A 25,752-nucleotide genomic window follows, 5' to 3' on the forward strand; every position below is an offset into this window, starting at 1 on the left:
AATGAAGTTAAGAAACGTGAAGATAAAGCGCAGAGATAAAACGCGAGCTAGAAGTTACGAGTTACATAACAGGACGCGATAATGTTACGGCCAATATCGTTTCGTTTTCATTCCGAAACACGATAAGTAATCGCCCCTGTGGCGAACGCGGAAATTTGAAAGGAAAAACATTATCAATTAATTATATGATTTGTATACAGCCGATTGTGTACTTGTAAATATTGGCCAGCAAGTCCGTGAGCTGCGCGCGAGAATGCAGACTCGGGCGGCATGGCGGTTAGCCAAATAAACACTACCCATTATGTCTATTATTATATTCATGTAGGTGTCGGTTTGTATAACTGAGGATAGGGACAATCTAAATCCGTAAAAAGCAGCGAATATCTCGCAAAATGTTCGTTCGTTACTGGAAAACATTTTTCGTGTGGAAAATGTTCTTCATTCTGTTCTTTTTTTATTAGCCATTAAGGTCAACGTTGCGTTAACACATTTCATTTACAATCTTCTTCAGTCAATTTATCTTAATGGACTCTGTTTTCAAACATTGTGACCATGAGCGGGAGTGTGCTCACTATTTTTTTTCGTCACATTTAGTTTTAAATTCTTTTACTGTAATTGTAAGGAACACATCTCGTTACAATGCCAGTGCAGTTTAGAAAAATTTCGTATAATACATGCGATATACTCATGAAAATTGTCTATATTAAATGCTGAAATATTTTCTCCATGAATCACTTTAGATGACGGTTTGTATGATTAAAGATAGGAACAATCTAAATTCGTAAAAATATCTCACAAAATGCTTCTTCATTATCGAAAAACATTTTTAGTATAGGAAAAGTTTATTTTTTTACTTTTTCTTTTAAACATTTCGTCTTCTACCCTGGCATCTTTCTTTTTCTTCTTCTTGCGAATACGAGTCTGCTTTCTAAATTTCACGCGTGTTAAAGAAGCCTACGTCCTAAATCCACTCGATACACCCTGTGGCCATATTTTATTCGTGAATTCCAGTCCAATAATTTTTGAGAATTCCGAATGCTTTTCCTGTGAAAAACTTCTCTCCGTCTGGCATCGGTCGATGTTTAACGATAAACAGTTGAATCTCAATTTCGATGCAATTCAAACCAATTCGATGCTTTACAATACTGTCGCAATTTGAATCAGTAGGAGTACGATTCGATGCCAATAACTGTTGAAAGTTCTGACTAGTTTTGAATTTTAATGTTTCGATAAGTTTTGAGAATTGTGGAAGTCTTGAAAATCTTTATAGAGTGCAATGTTTTGAAAACTTGATGAATAGGTAATCAATATTTCACGTAGAATAATGAAGATAAAATATAATAGAAGGTATTGTTGAATGATGTAAGAGATTATACTGATAAATAATCGTGTATATAGTTGAAGATATAAGATACTGAATACTCATTAGGTTTTAAAGGCTCTGAGACCGATCGGAGTATTAAGAACTCGAGATTTTCAAAAATAATCCAATTGCATTCGAAGAAATTCAAATTCAAGATTTGAATCTATCGAGGAATAAACAATTTATATAATACGAGTTAATTGATTCTTCCTACAGTACTTCGCATTTAAGTAAGTGGATTAAGCCGGCAACATTCAAACATTATGTGATATTTGGTTTCAATAAAGGGAGTTGTACTGTATTTCACAGTACATCACTGAACTTTGGATATTCTTGCATTTACAGGACATTTAAATATGAAAAATCATAAATATATTAAGTTGAATAATAGAACTTTCGTATAACATGCATAATATATATATAAAAGACGTCTACAAATGTTCAAATACTTTCGTGAGCCTGTGTATATGAATTTGTACAAAAATCCACAGTCTACGCGTTATTATTAATACGCGTAATCCCATTGTTGCGTTTCATTTATCATAAACGGTTTCTCGTCTTCTTGCGAAATATGAAGCCTTTATACGCGCAGTAGCTTGCAGCGAGATACTGGTTTCATCTCCTCTTCCAGAGAGGAAGGAAGAAAAAAAGAAGAGAAGTGAAGAACGCCTATACACAGTTTACACTCAGTGCCGAAAATAGTAAACGCTTTTCTAAAGATCTGGATTTTTCGTTCCGACATCGGTAGTCGCGTAACATTGACTTTCGTCTAGATGTACAGTTACAGCCCTGAACTACATACCGAACGAAGGCAGCCTCAGTTTCATAATAAAGAAATAGAAATAAAAGAGATATTAGAGAGAATCGGTTTCCGTTGCACTTGTATCGCGAACGGCCTTAAAGATAATGCATTTTGTGTCCATGGCCTGAATAAGAGTATTGTTTGGTCAGGTAATTATTTGAACAAATCCTGTCGCATTGTGTGGTACATAGTTGGCGAAAAGGTAATCGATGGCACTGGCAAAAGGAAAATACGATTTGTATATTTCTCCTATTGTGTTCATGCAAATACTGCTATTATTATTATAGTTTGTATTACTGTATACGTAATTTGTTTGGAATTCCTGATTCCGGAAGAATTATTTGCAGAAATTAAAATCTAGCTTTTATGTAATATAGTTATTATTTATATATATAATATAAGTAATATAAATATCGCTTCTCTTGTAAAACCTTTTTTCAAGGTTATTTTTCTTTTTATTAAATATCTAGCACAACGACAAATTCAGAATATTTAAAAGAAAAACGCTACTGTGCATGAACCAAATATTTTGAAAGAGAAAATCTTTGTTTTAAGAGAAATATTTACCGAAGAGCGATTGATACATTGTAGAAAGTAGTCAGTGCAAATATTCTTTTCTGAAGTTTAAAAAATAATCGCGGGTACACTCACAAAATGGACGAATTATGTAATTCACGGATAACATTACAACAAGCTTCTGATTAAAGGGAATACCGTACAGACAATCTGTAGTTCTTCCTTCTTTGTTGAAAAAATATAACAGGAATATCATTAGTAATTTTTACGCTACATATTTCTTTTACCTTTTGTCCGTATAGTTTGGGGTCCAAAATCACATTCTTGAGAAGTAAAGAAAGATATTGCTAGACTGCTAAACTGCTAGACTGCACATGTCTTTGAGATGTGTCACTCCACTATGAAAAGTCATAAAACTGGACTATCTTTATTTAAGACCTTTATTTACCAAGTACAATATTACAATTCAAAGTAGAATTGTTTCAATACGCATTTTTGATACAAGCAATTTAAAATAAACAAATTTTTTTAGAGCTGCTTAAAATCCAAAGACTATTAGCTATGTAGTAAAAGGAAAAACGTCGTTTCATTATTAGATATTGGAATAATTAGCAATGTTCTATTTTAGGCTTTTTTCGTTTCAAAGTATAAATCTTTTTATTTCACATCGATTTACTGAAAAATTTTGATTCTTTTTTATACGAAAGAAAACTTGAAAAAAAAAGGACGCCGACTTCTCAGTGTGTAACAAGGCCGAAGACGTGAAACGCGGCGAATCGCGTGCGTGGCGCAAGCCGGAAACGCTTCGAGCTAACGCGCCAACAAATCTCTTGCGGGACACCTTTTACGTTCGGAAGACGGTTTACGAGGACGTGTAACTAGGTATCTTCTGAAATACAGCTACAGTCCACGGATCCTCTCGGCCATTAACAGCGGGAGAACGTTGAGCATTCAGAATGGGGAAAAAAGAGATCGAGAGAAAGCAGCAGTAGATAATAGATTTCCTCTTATCCGACTATCATCGTCCGACAAACGAAAAGAATCGTACGCGATGATAGTGATTACGATCATGAAGTTGACGATCACGTTGCCTCCGGCGACGATTGTTCTAATGAAAACGACACACGGAAACTGATTATGATCTTAGGTGGAAAATAACCGAAAAAAGAATGAATTGCGGAGAAAGGAACTCTTAGTTGTACGGTGAAAATGTTTCTTATGAAATGGAAACGGGTTTTATGATGTAAAATGATTTTCGCAACGAATAGAGGGTTTGTTGTGAGAAATGAATGAATAAATAAATCGATAATAAATATTAGATTAGATATGTTTCTCTTTTGAACTAAAATACTAAAATAATTAAAATATTTCTTCTTAGAGAGCAATCTTAGCATGTATTCCATTTATGGTTTTCGTATTGGAATCTGTTGAACAATAGTTTGAATGCTACATTCGGAAAAGGAATAGTTAAATCGCACTTCTGTTCTTCTTTTTAGATGATATTAATTAAAGCGAAAAGCGTATGAATAGATGATATTCTGGAGCGTATAGTCTTATCGTATGCATGCGTTCACAAGTTCCACTATTTTTCCTATCCCGATATTTATGCTCAGGAGAAGTTTTCTTATACAGAAAACTGTGAACTAAATTAACGGATGTGTGTTTTACCGCAATGAAAAGATTTACATAGCGGTCAATTTGACGTTTAATTACTGTGACGATAATTACGGGAAGGCCGGGGTAACACGGAATTCATTATGATCGTACTCCATGATTTACAACATCTGTTGTAATTATCGGTAGGTTCGCCGTACGATCAACAAGTTCCTTATTACTTTCAATTTTCACAACGTAAGATCGTATTTTCAGATATGTAGAATGCGAAACTTCCTTCTCGAAATGCTATTAAAATTTGCATAGAATAATAGTTTCTTACTAAAAGTAATTTTAATATCAAGTCGTAGTAAATATAACAAAAGTCGCGATTGTCCAGAAGATCTTTAGTAGTCTGTACTGTATATTTATTATGCTATTAGATACAGATTACGCTATGTACAGAATTTGTGCCAAATTAGTAACACGAACGTGCTGTGTTTCCTTAGACAGTGAATAAATTTGCTGCATGCACTTGGAGCGTGTTTATTAGCGCACAATATATATACTCAAAAGCTAAATTATCGCTAGTAATCCACTATAGTTTAGGATATATAATTTCTAAATAAATTTTGCTACTGTTTGTTAAAATTTTATATGAATCTAAATTGTCTACTTGACAGAAAGTACCAAAAAATATCTAATTCTTTTTATCAGCTGTTTTATGAACTTCAAATTATATACATATATGTACTATATATACATCTATTATATTACGTTAATTATATACATGTAATATATTTGCATATATCACTCTATATTACAATTTATAATAAGAACTTGCGCAGTACGAAAAGATTATGATACAAGAACTCCAGAAATAATAATTATAGTATTTATAATCCTAGAACAAAATTTTGCAATACGAAAAAATTATGACACAATAACTTGAGATAAAAATCATAGTATTTATAATTTTAAACCAACAATTTACAGTACATATACAAAGAAATTATATGGCATAAGAACATCTTTATCACTTCAATCGAATGATCATAATATTGAATTTATTATAATACGTTTTTAAATGACAATTATTTCAAAGCACGGATGTTCCTTAATTGAAATTATGTCAATCAAATATCCATGGTTAAATTGGATAGTTAAATTTTAAAATCTTGTCAGTGATATTCTATACCATATAATTGATAGAACGGAATAACAGAAGCTTCGAAAACGGCAGAGTTCGTCTCTTAATCGGTCGCTATATTCGCGGGAATTCGGCCAAAACGACGTACTGTCGGTTTGGAACGTCACCGAGATCTTCGTTCCCGTTCCCACTCGTACACTCTGTTTATTATTATTGGAATGGTCCACCTCCTCGTGTTGAGAGGGCTGCCAAACTTACCTGACACTCGAGGAGGTAATTAGAACTTGCTCTCTCTTTCTCTCGTGGTCTTGCTCACCGCGATGACCTCGCAACAGCCACCGGTATGCGAAAATCCGCTCACGATCCTATTAAAAATCTACTCTCGTCCGTTTTCTACTCGGTTAACACGCGATCTACCAATGTGTATTTTCTTTCTCCGTTTCCAGGTATCTCTTGATAGACAGTTCGATTTAAAAACCAGTGATTCATAGTCAGGAAAGGTGTTCGGGTACGATTGATCCGGCGGAAGTTTACTTTTGATTTTTACTGCTGCTCTCTTTGCTTTTTTTACTCGAGAAACACGCTACCGTTTCGCTCCGTTCTGGATAATTGATAATCTGGAGAAATTGAGCAATAAATATTGAACCAAAGAACAGCGTTTTCTTGTATAGAGTTGAGATAATATTTGAAAATCAATTTGAAGTGAAATATTAAGATTGGTTGTTTTATACGTAAATTTGGAAAGTTTTATTTTAAAACAGTGATCGTATGCTACATAGAATTTTAGAAGGTAAGCAAAGTATATTATACAAAATTTGTATAGACAGAATAGAGTTTAGTATAGTTTTCTAAAGAAATTATTAATAGTTATTTTTACTTGTCAATATGAATCGACTTAGGTATATACCATATACTCTGTCGTGTGATAGATGAGTACTCATCTGTTTCTTTTCATCAAGTTTCCTCAGCTGTTGATTTTAATACGGCAACTTGTAATTTTACAGATAAAGATCGCTGCACAAGACTTATCGAATTAGTTTACAAAGGTTTAATTAATTGCGTTATTAATTTTATGACATCTATCTGTGATAAATATATAGAAGAGTTAATACAGGCATATATTAGAAGAGATAATACAGTTGATAATTCTATTACATTGAGAGCAAAGAATAAGGTCTTTTTATTTGGTGTTCCGCTTTCGAGAAAATTAAGTTTGAAATCCATCGAGTACATATGCACTCGTTGCTATTTCAAACTCAATTTTCTTAAAAACGAGGTCTCAAACGAGAAAGCCCTATCCTACACTTCCGACAGTAACTTAACTTTACTGTATCCTTTATCTCCTCAGTATCACTTTTATTTAATCTATCCAGGAGTTTGTCTAGTGCAAACTAGAAATAGTACTTTTCAAGCAGAATCTTACAAAGATATATAGTAAATAATCCTCTTGAAATCTCATTGAAAATAAAATATACAGAATAAAATAGAATATATCCACAATCAAAAATGCTACAAACATTTTGAACAGACCCAACATTCGTCCATGTTGAATAACTTCCTACTTGTTCTAAAATATTCGATATAAGATATAGAAACCTTTATATTTCATAATAATAACGATTGAATGTTGTGTTCCAGTTAGTCGACAGAAGGCTCAGCCAATAGCCACGTCGAATCGCACAGAGAACAAGGATGTTCGTGCAAGCACGTTACCACGAAGACGAGGGGACGTCAGTCCAGTGGTTTCCACGCCACAGAATAGCCCCAATCGTCAGAGTCCAAGAACATCGACGCCTAGCGTCGACAGTGCCGTTGGTTCCGCGGAAGGTCTGGGTGTACCTCAAACCGGAAACGTTGAGGAAATTCGACCGAGGAGCGATGGTTCCGACAGTCTGGCAACTTCCAGTGCACTCACCAGCCCAGAACCGCCGGTGCCAGAAATCAACGAGCCAAGAGTCGATCTGGTGCAAGCTGAGCCTCCTATCGAGATCGTCACATCTGAACCCGTTTTTCCGCTCGTTGAAAATGCGCCCATCGAAGAAACCGTGCAGAAAGGTAGGTTATTGCCGAGTATTATACAAACGGTAGAGTTTTTTTTTTATCAAAAGGGGAAGGTTTTGTATGGGTTTGGCTATTTGCGAAGAAACGATTAGTTGGTCGATCTGGAGGTTTGTCATGCAACATTTATTTTCCTGAGTTTGTAAAACTTTAGACTTTGTTCAGATCAGTCGAGTTACCTGAATTTTATGAAGTTTATAATGTTCGTTACTACTAAGGAACTAAGATTGTTAGAGTGATCTATTTCCCCTAACCTATCGTATTGAAATTACCGTCTAAAGTATAACTGCTTATTCTTCTCCAAAATATAAGTTCCTCGAAGCGACTCATTCAACAAATTCATCAGACTTTTCTTGTACAACGTATACAAGAGCAAAACCTAGAAATCCACGAGTATCTCGAATAAGAACGATCATCGTAAACGCGGGAAACAGCTGAATCCGCGGAACTCCTTCCTTCCATGTAGCAGTAGTTTGTTATTTGGCTGATTTCGTCGGTGGAAATTGGCAACATAATATTACTAAATCCGACATCCTCGCAGCTTGTAATTTTAATTTAATGACTTTATCCGTGCCAGAATCGCACCTTCGCCGCGGTTCACCCTCTTCTCATCTTCAATACTCATTTCAACATTCGTTTCACGTGGCTTATCACCCTCGCGCATCTTAATAGAGATACGTTTCACCGTATGCTCGCAGAGGATTCAACGACCCACGGGTCCGCTCTTAATTATCGGATATTCGTTGACACGTTTATCGAAGCATCGACTGGCAAGAATTAGGAATCGGCCGTTGAAAGTTCGCCGGTGTCGTTGATGTATTAGATTAGAGCATCGAATCGAAGCGGATGAGCCGGCCAAATATTTTCGCCTGTCCCAGTGTGGTGAACAGGGGTAAGGGAAAGAAGGACTATTTTTGCATCAACAGGAGTATGGGTACGAAGGTGCACCCAAGTTTCCACTTTATTTCGCGTGGCTCTATTTTCGGAACGGTGGGTGCCAGGGTCGAAATAGAAATTTCAACGTCATCGAGTTCTACCCATCTTCATTGATGACTTCACGCCCGTTCACTCTAGCCTGGAGTTCGCCAATCCAAGTAAATATCACGCTCATACGTTGACCTATCACGACAATGGTTAACTCGACTTGATTTTATATTTTTTTTGTACGAGGAAGAAGAAGGTTGAGAGAAGTTGGAAGGAACGGGGTGTACGTTTGTTTCTAGCGCAATCTTTCGGAATATTGTTCTTTCTGTTTATTGAATAAGTAGACTTCTGTTAGTTCTGAGTCATTAAACCAACTGACTAGTGATTATTTTCTAACCTCTATCTGACCGTTGTTTTCCAACTACGTTATTTATCATTGTGTTCACTTTCTGTATTGAAGGTTAAATTCAGGTAAAACTTGATCGCTTTTTCAGCTTCTGATCGCAGATTATAAACATTTTTTCTACGTTGGATGATCTTGTCTGTAGTCAGTCCTTCAAATGGTCCGAACATGAAATGAAACTTTTTCATAAGTCTCGGATACTGTCAAATTTTTCAAATGTAATCTCTTGTAAAAGATAATGCAAAACAGGAGTTTGGTGTAACCTACACAAAATACTAATTTATTTACTCACATATATTTAAAGTTATTGAAAAAATATCATTATAAAATTCTGTGATTTTTAGCCAAATTATAAATCCACTATATATATTCTAATTAATCTTTTTCTAGATATTTGATATTTTTTGCTAGGAATGTATCAATATGTCTGATTAACGTAAATGGAATCTTGCTTCGTGTTTTTAAATACAGCCGCAAATTTCTGTACCAACCGTTGGCTATAAAACGGTTTTCAGCATAAAATTAGCATAAACATATATGAGCCACGCAGTCATTGCGTACCTAGTCCAAGAAATGTTTCGTTCATAAGCAAGGAAATAACCAGAAATCCAGATACAATAGTTTAATCGCCTAATGTCAATTTACCAAAAATATTGAAAGAAACCAATTCATCTAACGCTTTCATTAACGCTATTCCCCCATCGAATTAATGATTGAAACGAAGTTAATCATTTCCTACAGAAAATAGACTGGAACCGCACGAAGTGATAATAACACCCCCACCTGAGGAGCCACGGCTGAGTCAAGCTAGCGAAGGTAGCGAGGCGGCAAGTGAGGCACCCTCTGAAGCATCATCGCCATCGGGCAAAACCAGAAGGTACCGAGGGGATACCAGTAAAAGGAGAAAGGGCGTGTACATAACCCAATGGCCAGAGTCCTTGGACACCGACAGGAACAAGCTGTCAGCTCAGAGCAGCGAGGAAAGAGACGAGCCACCTGCGACGCCTAGCGACCTCTCCGACTGCGAGGGCCACACGCCTAGAAGGTAACATGAGAACGACCGCTGATATATCGGAATAGAATGCAAATAGACCCGAAGCGCCTGCTTACGGATACGATTTAAGAGCAGAAAATTGCCAGAGGTTCGAATGTTTGCTTAAAGGCACCCTCTTTGTCTAACACTTGTTCGAGTATCGTTATCGCATTCCAGATTAGAATTGAATGAATGAGAATAGGGGATGAGTTTTGGAGAACAAACAGGAGTTTTGGTAATTTCACGTGACACATTAGCTAATATTAAATTAGATCTTATATAGATTGCATAGGAGTAAATTTTCAATAATCATAAAATTAGGAAAATTAGAGAAAGAAATGTTAACTTGTTTCTAATTTACTAGATATAATTATTTATAAATATTTTCTTTTAATCGGCTTAATTAGAATCAATTTCTCTTTTAATTCTATGCAGTTTGAAAATATTCTACATTTAATGAGACTTGAGGAGAATTATTTGCAAAGTACTGCTTGTGACAAACGTATTCGTTAAACAAATTTTGTAATGGTCAATAGAAATTCGTTGTTATAAAGGACGGGCTTTTTCACAACGATTATGAAGTTATGCAATAAGTTGCAAAGAGTTATTGGAAAAAGTGGTGCATACATTAAAGAAACACGGATATCATAGAGATGTCTTTCAATTTTCCTTAAATTTCGCTATGAACTCTTTGAACAAGCCAATAATGTCCTATTAATCTTTTATAATAATATACCGACAAAAGAAATGATAGCAACCTAATAGCCTTTATAAAACTTACGTTGAAACGTATTATTAAACGTATCATTTAACGAAATGCAATCCATTTTCTAATTTTAATTTTAATTTTAATTTCGTTCTTATCTGTCCAGATATAGTAAAAGACCTCTCCGTGGTCCTTACGGACAAATGCTGGAGGCAGAGATGGCGAAACCGCGGACTGCTGATATCTCTCTCGAGGAAGGTCTACGTCCACGTAGAAAAGTTTCCGAGAATCTCTCGTACAACGCAAGCTCGAATAACAGCAGTTCAGAGCCACCCACGCCCTGCCATCATAGAACCACTTCCAGCCCGAGCAAACTTGAAGGCCTTCCGGGACCAAGTCCCGAACTCCTCGCGGAACTACTTCGAGGATCTTCAGAGAGGGTGGCACGTGCACCGGCGCATCGAAACGTGAGTACTATTAAATTTAATATGCGTTACTTGAACGCACGGCATGCTTGAACGAGGGAGAAATCGGAGAAACTGAATAAGAGAACAAAGATAGATAGGTGAATGAAGTCGAGGATAATTTAATGCAAGGCAAGTCAAATTCTGAACCATTAGTTGAATGAAGATAAATAAGCATATCCCGTGGATCGTACAACCAAGTAGCTGTGCAACCTTTGTTATCCGAAGCTTCGTTATTTGAACATTATTCGAGTCTGTTTGAACGGTTCTACTGTTCAAATGGTTTTTCTTGCAGGAAATTCTGTTCTATGTTGAAATTCGACTTAACTATGAGAGATCGAGAATGGACGATTTTGGTGAATAAATGTAATAAGCGTTAAATTAGTGAATAAGATATATAAAGAGTTTCAAGATTTATAGTAATTGCCGAGAAAAATAAAATTTGTTAATCAACAATTCATGATACTTCATGTCTGTTGTGTGGTAGGTTCTTGAACTCGTCTCAAGAACCGCTTTCATATAATTAGACTACGGATGTTTGTGCACATATGGGAAATTCAAATGTGGGAAAATATACATAATCTACATAATATGTAAAAGTATACAAAATATGCAATGTGAAATTGTAATACTTAGGGGGCGGAACAAATTTCTATTTGAGTTTTACTTCACTCATCTTCATGAAAATATGATAATCAAAATAGTTAGAAGATTACTATTATGAATGATTCTATCACACCAATCAGGTGAAAGAGTCTGGAAAGATTCATATGTTATTTGTACGCTACTGTAATAAAGGCATCATTTAAAAAAGCAATAATTGAAAAAGCGTACAGATAAAAGAAGTAGACATAAAAGTTAAAATAATACGAGAAACGATTCTTTAATTGTCTTAAGTAGCACATGAATTCGTATGAGTCTACACGTGATATAACAAAGATGATAGGTATTATATTAAAAAGATATTTATTGCGTATAAAAAATAGCAAAACATTATCTCTCTTATTTACCTCGTAAATTTACTACGACTCAAGTTCATCATGACTGAAACGTTAGGAATTACTTATCTTGAACAGCCCAGATACATTGTATGCATATGTATGTATACATACTCCGGGAGTTAGGTTTAGTAGGTTAGAGAAGTATATCATTTAACAAGCCTGAAAAGAAATATTCGTTAAATTGGATTTCCTCCTGTTCGATTTCGAAAATAACACTATTACGCGAATAATAATCCCATTTCATGTAAAATTTACTCATGAATGAGACAACGATGTAATGAAAGGCTAATCGGTGGATCAATTAACGAGCGAAACACTAAAAGCATAAGGATTAGAAGCCAATGTTATTGAGCGAGTTAAGAACACTGCGATTGATGTTATCGCGGCGTCGTATCTCTGACGGTCTCTTCAACGATCTTCCTCGTCGCTTGTAACATCTGGCGACGAATTTTCAAACGAAGCAATGGAGTACGTTGCTTGTCCCGCTTCGAATTGGTTCGCGCGACGAATCGTATATCGACTTCGCTTTTGATCTTTGAAACGTGAAACATCGAGAATTGGTAGATATTCGCGCTGAAGTTCATTTGAACAGTGTTTGAAAGAGTTGAATTGTAAGAAATGAAGGGTAAATAGTGTGATTTTCAATTTTTATGTGAGATTATGGTGATTGGATATTTTAAATATTCAAATTGCTCATTTTGCTTTTAAATATTATATACTTCTTGAGATATTAATGATTCATGTCTCATTGCGTTAAAACACACGTGAGATATGTTTAATCCTTCAATTTACTCGTAGTTCTATAATGCAGTGAAACAATATTGAATTTATAATGGTGTATTTATGTCTCACTATTACAAGATACAAATAGCGTTCATTCAATGCGTTAAGTCAATAACTCTATCATCTCAATAATTCTCAGCAGTGAAGCTTTAAATACACGAATATGTATTAGGAATAATTTTCAGAAAGAAATATTGATTTTTAGACTCAAATTGATTATTCGAACATCCTGCTCTCTTTTTATCAGATAAAGAAAATAGCTAAAGGAAAATAGTAAGAAAGATAGAAGCTTTGGATGAGAAACGAATTTCTCAGACTCTAAATGGACCAATACCGCATTTTTAAATTTCTTTCAAACTTCATTTTTAAATTTTATTACCTAGCTGTATGTATACATGATTTGTGTTCATCTTCTTGGAAAACAGATGACTTGCTTCCATAAGTTTATATGTATATCGCAAGAAGATGATATAAATAATCAGAAATTCCAAAGAAATTTGTAAAAATGCTTGTAACGTCATATCACATTTTCTTTACTTTTTAATTTTTGGAGGTGATATTATTTTTTACTAGTTCGAAAGTTGTACGTTCTAGAAATTATTACTTATAGAGTTTGAATAATAGATTGAAAGCGAAAGTAGGAAGGAAGTACGTTAATGAAATTATTCAGAGAAAGCCATGTTCATATTGTTTCTTGATACATATTGGCATCGTTCCATAATATAAGGTATATAAAAACTTGTATAATTATAGCGAATTACTTGTGAACTGTAATTATCGGTGATTAAGACCGTGATTAAACGAGCATTTATTAGCAAGTAGAACACCTATAAACGTGTCAAATTACACATAAAATATGCAAGATGTATATACATTCATCATCGCTATGCAAATTCTATCGTAATTTACTTAACATGCAACAACTACAATTATTATGATTTCTTTCATACATTCTTGCATGTATTCTTATTTAAAATTCATAAACATCAATAACTTTTATGTTTGCTAGACATAATTCGGATTCCATTCGTTGGGAAACGAATAATATTTACTTTCCTTATTTTCTCACTTATTTACGGACAGAGATATTTTTCTTTAATCCGTTCAGCGATAAGTAATTTTTGGAGTAAATTTTATTTATCGATATGAATCCTTTTTCGCCGTATTCAAATATTTAAAGATCTGTATGTCATATTATTAAATTGTTTTATGTAATAAAATAATTATTTATTTATCGACGAAATTGAAATCTATAATCTTTTGATATTATGTGATAGCAAAAAGGAAATATGAAGTATTACATTAAAGAAAAACTTACTCTAAAATTGTAGAAATGATACAATGTCGGAATCCTTTTCCTTCTGGAAACGGCTCTTTCCCGAAATACTCGAACAGTACTAATCGAAGCATTGTTAAATGTACCAGTGTTAAGTGTAACAGCGTGAACAGTATACATAGAATGATTCAAGACAAACGACTCCAGGTTAGTCGCTGAAACGTAATCTAATAATAATGTTCGGTCATATTTCTGGGATGAGTTGTTGGTGGTTTGGCCAGTGCACTCGAGGTTAGCGTAGTGTCCCTTTGATTCTGGCACGGCGGGGGCGTGCACGAGTGGATATTCCTGGCCTTAGGTGTACCTGGGGACTGATCGGCCTCTACCAGCATACACTGTGCCGACGGAATCTGCCGGCTAGCGCGCGGGCATTTTTACGCAACCCGACCTTGCTCGGATACACATCGACACGTTTAACATGTGCGTGCCGTGTAAGCGGGCAAGTTTGTCCCTGCTTTTGTGGTGAAACGTTGCTTTTATGGTCTCAACAAGCAAAGGGATGTTCGGTCGATGCTCTTTCGTTAATTAAAATTTACTTCATGACCAGCAGCGTTTCCCTTTGAACATTTTTTGGAAGGCAACTTTTTAGGACAGATGTGCACTGTGTATCGTTAAAGAGACGTAATGACGCTAATAAATTCAATGTGTCAACTCGATAGATGAGTCATTGGAGTGAGTTTGATAATTCGATCAGTATAATGTAATGTAACGTTGATTCATTGCAATTTCATTTAAAACTTTTGATAAAAAAGCGTACATCTTATGAAAGAATCTAATAATAACGCGTTTGAAAACAGACAAAAATAAATTACTGTCTTTTCGAAACAAGCATTCCTTATTTTTTAACATGACCAGTATTAACGATACAGATAAACGAATGATTCGCACGTGAGCGGAAATTAGTCACGAACGAAGGAAATACGTTTTGCCAGACTCTGAAAGAAAACAGAATCATGTGTGACATGGAACAGGTAACGTTTGTCAAGATTTTCCCACGAAAACTTTCAGGAAACCCGAGTAGTCGTTGTAACAAGAAACTCAAAGAGATTCTTTGATAGTATTTTGAGTTAAGTTGGATCACGTTCGAAAGTATAATTTCCATTTATTATTACGATATCCTGTACGTCAAACGTATCGGAACGTTTACGAGGGTGAGATATTTTAATACACGAGGCGAATGGAAATTTTTAGGTATCAAAGTGAAAAAGAGAGAAGACGTATAGTTGACGCTTCGTGAAAATAACGCTTGTTCGGAGGTACATGAAATATGGCAGCGTTATTATGTGCGAACGCATAGAATTTCTAGTGGAAAGATCGCTAAGAAAACATATAAACTAAAACCCGGTTGAAAATAGCAGAGCTCGAGATAAATAAGGATATTTTCAGATCGGTTCTTTATCTATTTTCTGATGTCATCGATTTTCGGTCGGTATGTATTACGTAGATTCCCAGGATTTTATGAATGAATCGCGAAACTTACAATGCCAGAGCATCATGACGTCCGCGGTGACGTCGGTGCCCACGTAGATTCTTGAATAATTTATGGCGATCCTCCCTCTTTATCACTTCACGCAGTCGCTGAAAATCTATTTTTCTTTTCGTTTTCGACACTTAATCTCGCGCGTTTGGTATTTTATATTGGCATCCCGGTTTGAGATATGTTTAACATGTGTCGAAGCAATAAAATTAGTTATAGTTATAGGTAGAACGTCTCAGAGTAACGTGATCAAATATTTTTTATCGCTTTAAGTATAATATAGCGGATTGATATTATTTCGATTTGTAATAAGATTTACTGTTATCAGAAATACATTATAATTTATGAATAAAATTTATTTTATGTAATTTATTATTTATTTTTCACGAAATTTGTCACCGTTAGGTAACAAAATTTATCATTGTTAGTATTTCGTAACTTATAATCTGCAGAAAGTTTTATCAATAATATTAGCATTGGAAATCATATTTATTTGTGAAATCTGTAAATATCAACACATAAATTAATAAATTAATTGCAAAAAATCCGAATAATATATGGATTTGATATCAATCTCTTTGCTATAAAGTTCAACCGCAAATAATCGTTATATAACGATTTCTAAACGAGTGCTTGCAGCATGTGTAATTTAGACACGAATACGCGACACATAATGACTTTCATGGAGGAAGTTTGAATGTGCAAAAGTTCATATATCGAGGCTATTGAATGAGCAACCTGCAATCCGTATGAGAACGAGGCGAATGAAAAGCAGACTGCAGTGAGGGCTTTCGACAAACTCGAATAAAATGGTGGAAAATTTCGTGACTGAGACGCTGCCTCAGCTGTCCAGACTAAACAACCATCCTCGAAATAAATATAGGGCATGAGACATTAAAAAGTATAAAATAATTCACGGTTCCGTACCACATTTCGCAATGAATGAACGAGTAATAACTCTCATCGATGGTTTACCGTTACTTATTCATGGTAAACTATATTCTGTTGTTCTGTTTTAAATCATGCTTCAAAAATAACTTGATGTCAAAGGAATCTATTAACAGTAGACAAAACGATTCTTATAGAGAGAAATGAGTTGCTATTGGTAGACGTCCTATGGAGATAGACAACCGTGTATTAATTCAGTTTGGTGCAGGTGCATACTTCCGGTGTCATCAAATGAACTTGTTGCGGACACGTGTAAATAGAATTCCGCTTATAGCATTGCTAAATTGCGCTCTCTTATAAAATAGTACAGAATTAAACATTTTAAAGTGATAAACACTTATTTATTCTTTAAGGTTATTTTCTTAAATTAATATGAAAGTATATGTTATATTCTTTGTTAATAATTTAATAATATATTTTAATAATGATTAAAATTTCTTTGGTACAATAAAATTTGAAGAAACAATTCCTTTATTAATTTACATAATTAGTAAGAGAGTCGTGATATATTTTTACAAAATGTTTACTCAATTAGCAATGGAATTTACGTAATATAATATAAATTCATATATCATACTATAAAAATGATCTTCAACAACTTTCAGTTAATAACATAAATTTATTCCATTATATAGAGTAATTAATTAGCAATGACAATGTATTATTGGATACAAAGAATACTATACCTCTCCCTAACATTTCTCCATGCAATCTTCTCCTTCCTCTAAACTTCGAGTAACGAATTCCGCATTGCTAGATTGTAACAACCATAACAATTCTCGACAAGGCAGACACGAATCAACAAATATCATCAAAATTAAATATCAAACACAAGTATGATATACGTACCATAAAATACCATCACAAAAATTAATATAACCAAATCATGACCATGACTTTTTTCCTACGTCATGAAAATATATTGATAATCGTTCTCCGTCTGATACAACAAAACAGGAACGTACGTTTCGCTAACGTTCAATCGAAAGTCATATAGAGGAGAGTATCGACGAGGTCGGGAAATCATGAACCGAGGGCTTTGGTGGTTTCGCGGAAACGCGATTGTTATGGCGATCGGTTAGCTGTTTAACTGTGGCGACGGTACAAGGTCGTCTAGAGCTTGCCTTCCCGGAACAAGGTCGCGGCGCAGCAAAAGCTCCTCGAACAGGATGAACAGGATACATAGGTGCGCGCGTGTAATCCACGTGAGAGAGTGCGCCGGCGTTCTGGAAGCGAAACATCTGCCTCTCTTGCTCCGCATAGCGGTCGCTATTCTGTTGGGCATCGATCAGCCTGGTCGTGGTTGTGCGGCGGGTCGCCAGTTTCAGGCGTAACGCCGTGTCTCGCTGCCGCATCGCGAGAAAGCTCTGACACTGAGCGAGAGAAGAGCTTTGCACTCGGTTCGTCCGACTCGTCGCCCGTGTCACGTGCGAATCTTCGATCGAGATCGGCCAGTAGAATGCAACTCGCAGTGCGGACAAGCGTGGTGGATCGCGATTCGAGAGTACAATCTTGAAATAGAGGAGTACAGGCGTGATACACGAGAGTACTTTGACGTGACGTGACCGTTTGCTGAGGTTTTTTCGGTGGCCAGGCTGAATCCAGCCTTCGTTAAATCGTCCCGTGTCACGTGTGAGTCTCTTGAGAATCGTGTCGTTGAGAATGGTAATCGAAGAGAGCTGTTTGGTAGAGAACTAGTGCGGCCGTGTTCGATGATTAGAGTTAGGAGTGACGATTGATTGAGCCCCTGGCTGATGACGTTGGTTTGGTTTGATTTATAGAGAGGTTTTTTTGCTTCGTTTGGTATGATGTAGTTGATGATACACAATAGATGGTGTATGGTTAGTGAGAAGAGTAATAGCATGTCGAATAGAGCGTTTGAATTTCTATGGAGATTACTTAGAGATGAAAGTTGGATGATTAATAGGTAATCTTTGATAACGGGAGAATTTTATGAGCTTGATAAAACGTTGCCGGTTACAGCTAGAACTAATATTACGCGAGCGGTATAACTGCATATTTGCTAGTACATCACGTAAGCTCGGCTACCTTCTATTTATTCTCGATTCTATTCGCAACGTCGTGTGCCACTTACATCTCATAATCTGAGGAACGAGGAAAATAATCATATCGATCTTGACGTTCGCGGATTCTAGCGGTCTAGAGTTAAATCGTTCGATATGGTTGTACCGTTTAATTGGGTATAAAGTGAAACGTCTAACCGTCGATCTTAATTGTCTCGAATTAATCATGCAATAATGTAATCACAGTTAGTCACGGTGTTAATCGAACTCGTGAAACCTGACGGTATTTGATAAATAAAGTTCGTTATCCACGTATTATGCGTTTGAAAATTATCACACGAAAGTCACGACAGAAGCAGGAAATCATATTTAATCCCTTTAACTGGCAGTCAGCAGAAATAATATAACTTGTACTAGACCGGTGATCCTGATTGTTGACAAAGGTCATGGGTCAATCTTTGGCTTCGTGTTGCTGTTCCTGCTTCTAGACAGGATTAACGCGTAGATCCTTTAGAATACTAAAATTCGTATTATCGTCTGATTTCACTAAACAATTTCTGGAATTGATAATATTGACTAGCGAGTACAGTACGCGAAGTTGTTTAGAAAGTATAATAACATTAATGGATCAATATACTGACGATCATGTTGCTTTATTATATAAAATGCTTATCTTTGTCTGTCTTAAATTCTTTTCATTTCTTGAACTATATAAATATTTTTTAATTTTTCTGTACTTTATATGATATATTATTTTTTATTTTTTTTACGGTTACTGTAAAAATGCGTGATGTGGTAGATTCTGCGATGTTGAACAAACAGCGGAACGATAACGCAAACGATGGCATGCAAGGCAATAAAAAGGTCAAAGAGTGCGCTTCAGCTTCCCTGTCTCTTAGAAAAGCTCCTTAGTTCTAAGCTATTCTCCCGTGGAGCTGTCGTTTAATGTCACACGAGTAGAAGGAGACCTATGCAATAAATAAAAATTGTGTCTCTGATATTATACAATTTCACCCGTTCTTCTGAATTAAAATTAAAATTATATATATAATATAAACTATGACTTCGAAAAATATGCAACAAACAAAGCAAATATACAGTAAAAAAAATATATAGCAGTTTCCTAAATCAATTAATTTGCCTTTTGTTATTTTCTTTTATTCACTATTAATAGTATCAAATTTTAGTAAATTTCATTCCTTCGAATACTTAAAGAAATCTGTCTCTTTCTATCTTTTACATGTAGAATAGAAAATGAATTAGATATCGGTTTCTCATTAATCTAATCGATATAGTAGATCGTAGATTGACTTCTGCCGCTGCGATAATAACGGGAATCATAAGACGTATCGACAGAAACATACCGTATTGGAATTCTCGAATTCCATCGAGGAAGAAACGCGCGTTGTACTGAATACGAGGGCCATAGACGTAGCCTTGCATCGACATTTGTCAATCTATTCTCGCAACGTCACGTTTCTCTATTAGGGTCTAATTTCACGTGAAAACGCATTCCAGTTCTAGGATTTCCAAGGACCCCTTATCATTAAACTAATATCGGTGTTCTACTTTCCCAACCATTCGTCCGTCTTGCTTCTGTTCGTGGAAATATTATTGAATTATTGATCAGGGATACCGGTAGAATTCCACTTTTCACTCGTCACACGGAACGATAACGAAGTTTGCAGTGGTTGCAGAGTGGTTTAAAAAGTGATTAAAATTAACGATCAGTCGAGGAATCAATGGTCATCAGAAAATCTGAGAATAATTTTAATCAATTGAAAATTGTTTACTTTTCCGTTTTAATCTCAATTCTAATTATAATTTCCTATTTACATGCATACATAAACATGAAATTTTGATTACACATAAATTAAAAATATTGTGAAATCAAATAATAGCTGGAAGTATCGTAATAATTTAGCATTATAAAAATATCATATTCACTGAGCTTTATCCTTCAATATGTTCACATAAAATCATTTCAAATACAATTTTTATCTTAATTAATTTCTTTACTCGAGTGCTTTAAAATTAGTTACAGTTAAATTTGTAACTTTGATTACAAGTTTTATATGATATTTATGATATTCATTCATCTTTGATATTTATCATACCACAAAAGAATGAACTACAATTTTTTAAATAAACTCGAAAATTGTAACTTCGTCCTGTCGATCAACAAAGATACGAAAATCAGATTTTAGGGACCGCTCCAATCTCGAATGTAATCGGTTCGGTAATCGTGCGGAATGGCGTGTTTCTCGGTGGAAAGAAGGACAAGCGTGAAAGAGCGAATAAGACAGAAAGGGGAGCTTGCAAGCTCACGAGGGGGGCCCTGAGTCAGCTAGCTAAATATAACGCGGCGTGGAAGAACGGTGGTACATGCACGACGTGTTCGACATATGATCATCCCTGCTCGAAGTGTGAAAGCTCTACGTGGAAACGCCAAAACTTGCCGGACGTACGGTCCGAGCTTTTAAAGTGGCACTGCTGAATCACTTTATAAGCGAAATGCTCGAACAGACGTGAAATAAACTTTCGTTCACGAGATTTAATTCATTTTCGTATCATGCGAATATCATAAAATATCCATATTGGAACACTATTATTTACAGATATTACTTTTTTAAATTTCATAACATGATATTGGAATTGTTTCGTTTTATTTCGATACAATTTTTTTGCGATTTTTCTTCGCTTAAAATTCGGTTGCCGATTCTCACTTGCAACAGTTATTATAACTTTCCAATGATTAATCCTTTCTATTAATATTTCCCGGTGTTACGTCGTTAAGAAAATGTTATTCAGATAAAAACTGCGTTAGCGTAGAACGAACGACGCTTGTGGCTGATAAGGGGGAACTTCTGATCGAAGAAAACCTCCTTTTCTCCCGTCGTCACCTTTTCCTATATTATAACTCTTTCGTGTTTGTAACTGGATATAACTTTTACACGATTTGCGGTATTTTTAGTGGGATACGGATGCAGTAGGCAAACGAGATCACGGGATATATACTGCTGAAATGTCTTATCTAGCATTCTTTCATTTTTTCAGTTATATTGAAATATTTGACATTGCCATATTTTTTTACCATTTAAGTAAAGTTGTATTGTACAGGATGAAAAAACAACGATTAAATACTTTAAACTTTTTTAAATTTTGAAACTGATCCTCTAAATATTTTTAAAACATTTTTAAAATTTTTAAATAAAACTCGTTAGTCTTATTGATTATACTTTTAGTTTTTATAAAACTCTGTCAACTTATCCGCTATGTTTAATAATCGACAGGTTACTTTCATACTCAATTATGTCGTCTTAAAATTCTCCTATTTAATCATAAACTGACAGTACAATCAAAAAATCAACAAAAATATACTTTTCATGTTTTTCTTCCACCATCTACATACTGTCTTCTACTGAACATTTCAAAATGAATCCCTTTTTTTAACTCTCTAGATAACGAACAATCTATCTGAAACTTAATCAAAGACGTCGACAAAATCAAATGGACATTTTCTAAAACCAGTGAATAATATATATATAGATCATGTCTTTGATCGACTCTCCAGATCATTAGACCTATCGACGGAGAAAATCTCGCGAATTAGACAAACTCACGATTGCGAAGTGTGATAGACGATTGGTAAACAATCGACATGGGACTCGAATGTGGGGAGCCTGATTGATACGCGATTAGGGAGTTTAAAACGTATCAAGGGACTAGCAAAGGCGGTAGAAGAGGATGACGATGAATGCTGATCGCAAACTCATCAGCCAGCCGTCGGTGGACAGCGAAAGTAACGAACGTGTCAGCACAGACCGCGTGGGTAGCTTTCCTTTTCATCCTTACATGAATTCAACCACCTATATGTGCACATACAACCGATTATATTGCACACGCATTGTAACTATCGTGCTCATTGCGTTGTTTCGACCGGTACCAATATTTTTTCCCGCCCATTTGGCATCGATTATAGCGCGCGGATACGAAATTTTGCCGGGCAAACTAATTAATGCACGGCTCGAAAAACCGGCGTATTTTCCGTTCCATCTGCCTCGTTTCCTGTGTCTGTGAAATTGCGCTCCATTGTTTCGTGGAAAATGCGTAGGAAGTTGTATAATCTGTAACGCAGCAGGCAAAAGAAAAAGAATTTTTTTTTTATTTCATCCAGATATAAATCGAACAATGTGAGGAGTAATCTGTCTGAATAGAAGTTCGTTCTCAGAGGAATTCTTGTAAAAGCATTTAAGAGAATAATTTAAGTGAATGTAGTAATAGATTAAGTAATTAGCTTATGAATGGAGACGTTCTCATTATGTATTTGGGGTTTAGTGAGGATCATAGTTTTGTATGATACGGTTTTAATATATTAAGCATACAGAAATGACTTCCTTTTGTAGATTTTAGAATAGATTTTTGTTTGTGTTGTTTCTCAATAAATTTTTCTTACAAATATTGAACTAAGATTACAACTGCCATGCTGTGATATTCGATTGTAGTTGAACGTTATCAAATATTCGTTCATTGTGGGATTTCACTTAATTCGCGTGTAATTATTTCCCCTCAATATGAAGAGCTATTCTTTTCTAGTTATTGTAGTTATTATAGTTTTTATAGTTATCTAAAATAATAGCAGGTAAAATAATAGAGGTATAATAAGAATATACTTAAAAAGGATACCTGAAAACTTCCTATGTTAATATAAAAACGACTGCGAAAATGGAAAAGATCGAACACCTGGACGAGACTTGAGCCATGATTATGTCATAATAGTCGATCACGATTGTCTAAACCCAGGCCATAAGATTATCTGTTGCGTCTTATGCGTTATGCAACCAAGAATAGTTTTTCTCGTAATCAGTGTCATGCCGATGTCAGTAAACACGTGAGCGTCCGTGCGTGCTCGTACAATACGTGGGCACGTGCGATCTTTATCACGAGACAACGGGATTTGTTGTTCTCAAAACAGTTGATTGTTCAGGATACGCTGGAACAATGGAACAATCGGAAAGAATTTGATTATATAATAATCAATTAATATCAAATTTATTAAATAATATCTATATTAATATCTATTAATTAATTAATAATTGATTAATATCTATTAATATCAAAATAATTAGGAGAATTTTTAAAATAGCTCTCCTTAAATCTGAGTACTTTTCGACTGTTTAAATCATTTATTATATCATTTTATAATTAATGATATTAAAATACGCGTTTTTTTCACGTCTGATCAAATAAGATGATATGTTATTAAAATAATTATTTTCCAAATATTTCATTTAAATAATGCCTAAGCTCGACTAGTAATGTTATTACTTCAGTTTCATAGATATTTAATAGGAGACTGGTCATTGTCAAGGTTCTTAACCTGATTTTTAAAATATCTACACGAATTCTTAGGTCAATAATTTTATCTATTATAAATTCCGTTTAAGATTCGTTATTTAAGTACCATTATAATTTTGCACAAATGTTTGCAAAAATAATAAATCAGATTCAAGAGTCGGTGATGAATGAGAATACCTTCTGGCACGTTAGATTTTTGTTACCATTGGAATCTTTCGAATGTAGGTCGTGTCGAATGAGAATTACATTCTGACATTTCGCTAGCAATGCAGTTAGCCTCTTCAGGGGTCAAGTGACACGCTGATATTAACCTCTGAAGAAGCTAAATGCAATGCTGGTGAAACGTCGCGATATATGTATTTCCTATTGAATACAGCTTACACCTAAATACCACAAATTGTAATAAGTATGTAAACTCAGGTCGGCTATATAAAGGATTCTCTTTAACTATTTGAAAGGAAATGTTTCTTTTAAAGCTTATTTAACGTCTAGTTCTTTTATTCTTAGCTACATTATAGTTGTAATACTTGATATACAACTAGATGGTTTTTAACGATGTGGTCACATAATCGGAACAATTATGTTCGAAGTTCGCTTATTAATTTGCTTTGATCTTGCCACTATCGAATGTTTACTGAATAAACAAGACATTCTTTACACAATTATAACTACATCTGTTGTTAGATTAAATCGAATGTAAATGTTATCGATACTGCGTCAGTTATTATTTCTTCGACAAGATTACGAGCTAAAAACACCGATATTCCAATGAATTCCAACCAACATGAAAATAAAAATATCTGTAACATTATTGGAAATCATTGTTTCTTATTTTAATTTTAAATAGGTTTGCCCAGACCTGAGTGACTTATGAAACATTTATATTCCAAATGACTCTTGTATTATTGTGGTGATTTATAGAGTACGAATCTTTGCATGTTTACACATTTCCCTTTGTCTTTCTTTACAAAGATATTATTAGGCTATATATGATCATTCTTTTAATATTTTTGTACATAGAATTGCTTAGTTATTCTTTTTAATCGTTAATAAGCTTGATATTTACAAAATGTTATTTCATTACATTGTAATTATTAATTTTGTTTTTCAGGATACAAGAACTCACGTAGTCGTGGAATTGTACGATACGGAGCGATCGTACGTGGAAGCACTGCAAATACTAGTCAATGTGAGTAGATCAATATTTTAATAAAGCTTACAAATCAATGCAATTTCACTGTGTAATATAACGCTGCACGTTCTTGAAATTTCATTCGAATTTATGCTTTCGTTGAAGTTCTATTCACTCCATATGTATCTTCCCCTACGTTCTGTCACTAAATGCAATAGTGGGAATATTTACGTGTGAATGCGATGGAAACCATAATCATTATTTAAGGAAATGTTTCCAAAGTCCCATTTTTTAATAATAACGTTACAAAATCGAATTAATCGTAATACTTGAAACTTAATAATAACGTGCAAAATAATATTTTTCCAATAAATATCAATTTACTAGCATAATGACAATATGCCATTATGCCAAAATATTCGAATAGTGAGGAAATATGAAAAATAAAAGCACATGGGAAAATGACAAAAATGTTAAATTTCATGCAGTTACTAAAATTATTGGGGCTAGTACTCAAAATGAAGATCACCTACGTGGGAACTGCATGATAAGTTATGATTTGTTTATATTCCGATTTTGATAGCAACTTATATTTATTCAGTGACAATTTGTGAAGGCAATATTTCTAAAATATTTATATTTATTTATGTTTAATACCAAGGCTAAATAGAAAGAGAATTT

The 25,752-nt window shown here is 34.6% G+C and overlaps 1 protein-coding gene across 10 annotated transcripts in view; it reads left to right on the plus strand.

The window, feature by feature from the left end:
• LOC122568637 (rho guanine nucleotide exchange factor 17) overlaps positions 1–25,752 on the plus strand; it is a 70,749-nt gene that overhangs the window by 22,840 nt on the left and 22,157 nt on the right. For all 10 annotated transcript variants that reach the window (XR_006317174.1, XM_043728600.1, XM_043728592.1 and 7 more), the window contains exons 6-9: positions 7,063–7,479; positions 9,551–9,854; positions 10,715–11,015; positions 25,051–25,128. Coding sequence is in view for 9 of the 10 variants with exons in the window: in XM_043728600.1 (XP_043584535.1) it covers positions 7,063–7,479; positions 9,551–9,854; positions 10,715–11,015; positions 25,051–25,128 (1,100 nt within the window). In the remaining variant the exon portion in view is untranslated. The remainder of the gene's footprint in view (positions 1–7,062; positions 7,480–9,550; positions 9,855–10,714; positions 11,016–25,050; positions 25,129–25,752) is intronic.

Source organism: Bombus pyrosoma, linkage group LG1, assembly GCF_014825855.1.
Source record: "Bombus pyrosoma isolate SC7728 linkage group LG1, ASM1482585v1, whole genome shotgun sequence".
Lineage (NCBI taxonomy): Eukaryota > Metazoa > Arthropoda > Insecta > Hymenoptera > Apidae > Bombus > Bombus pyrosoma.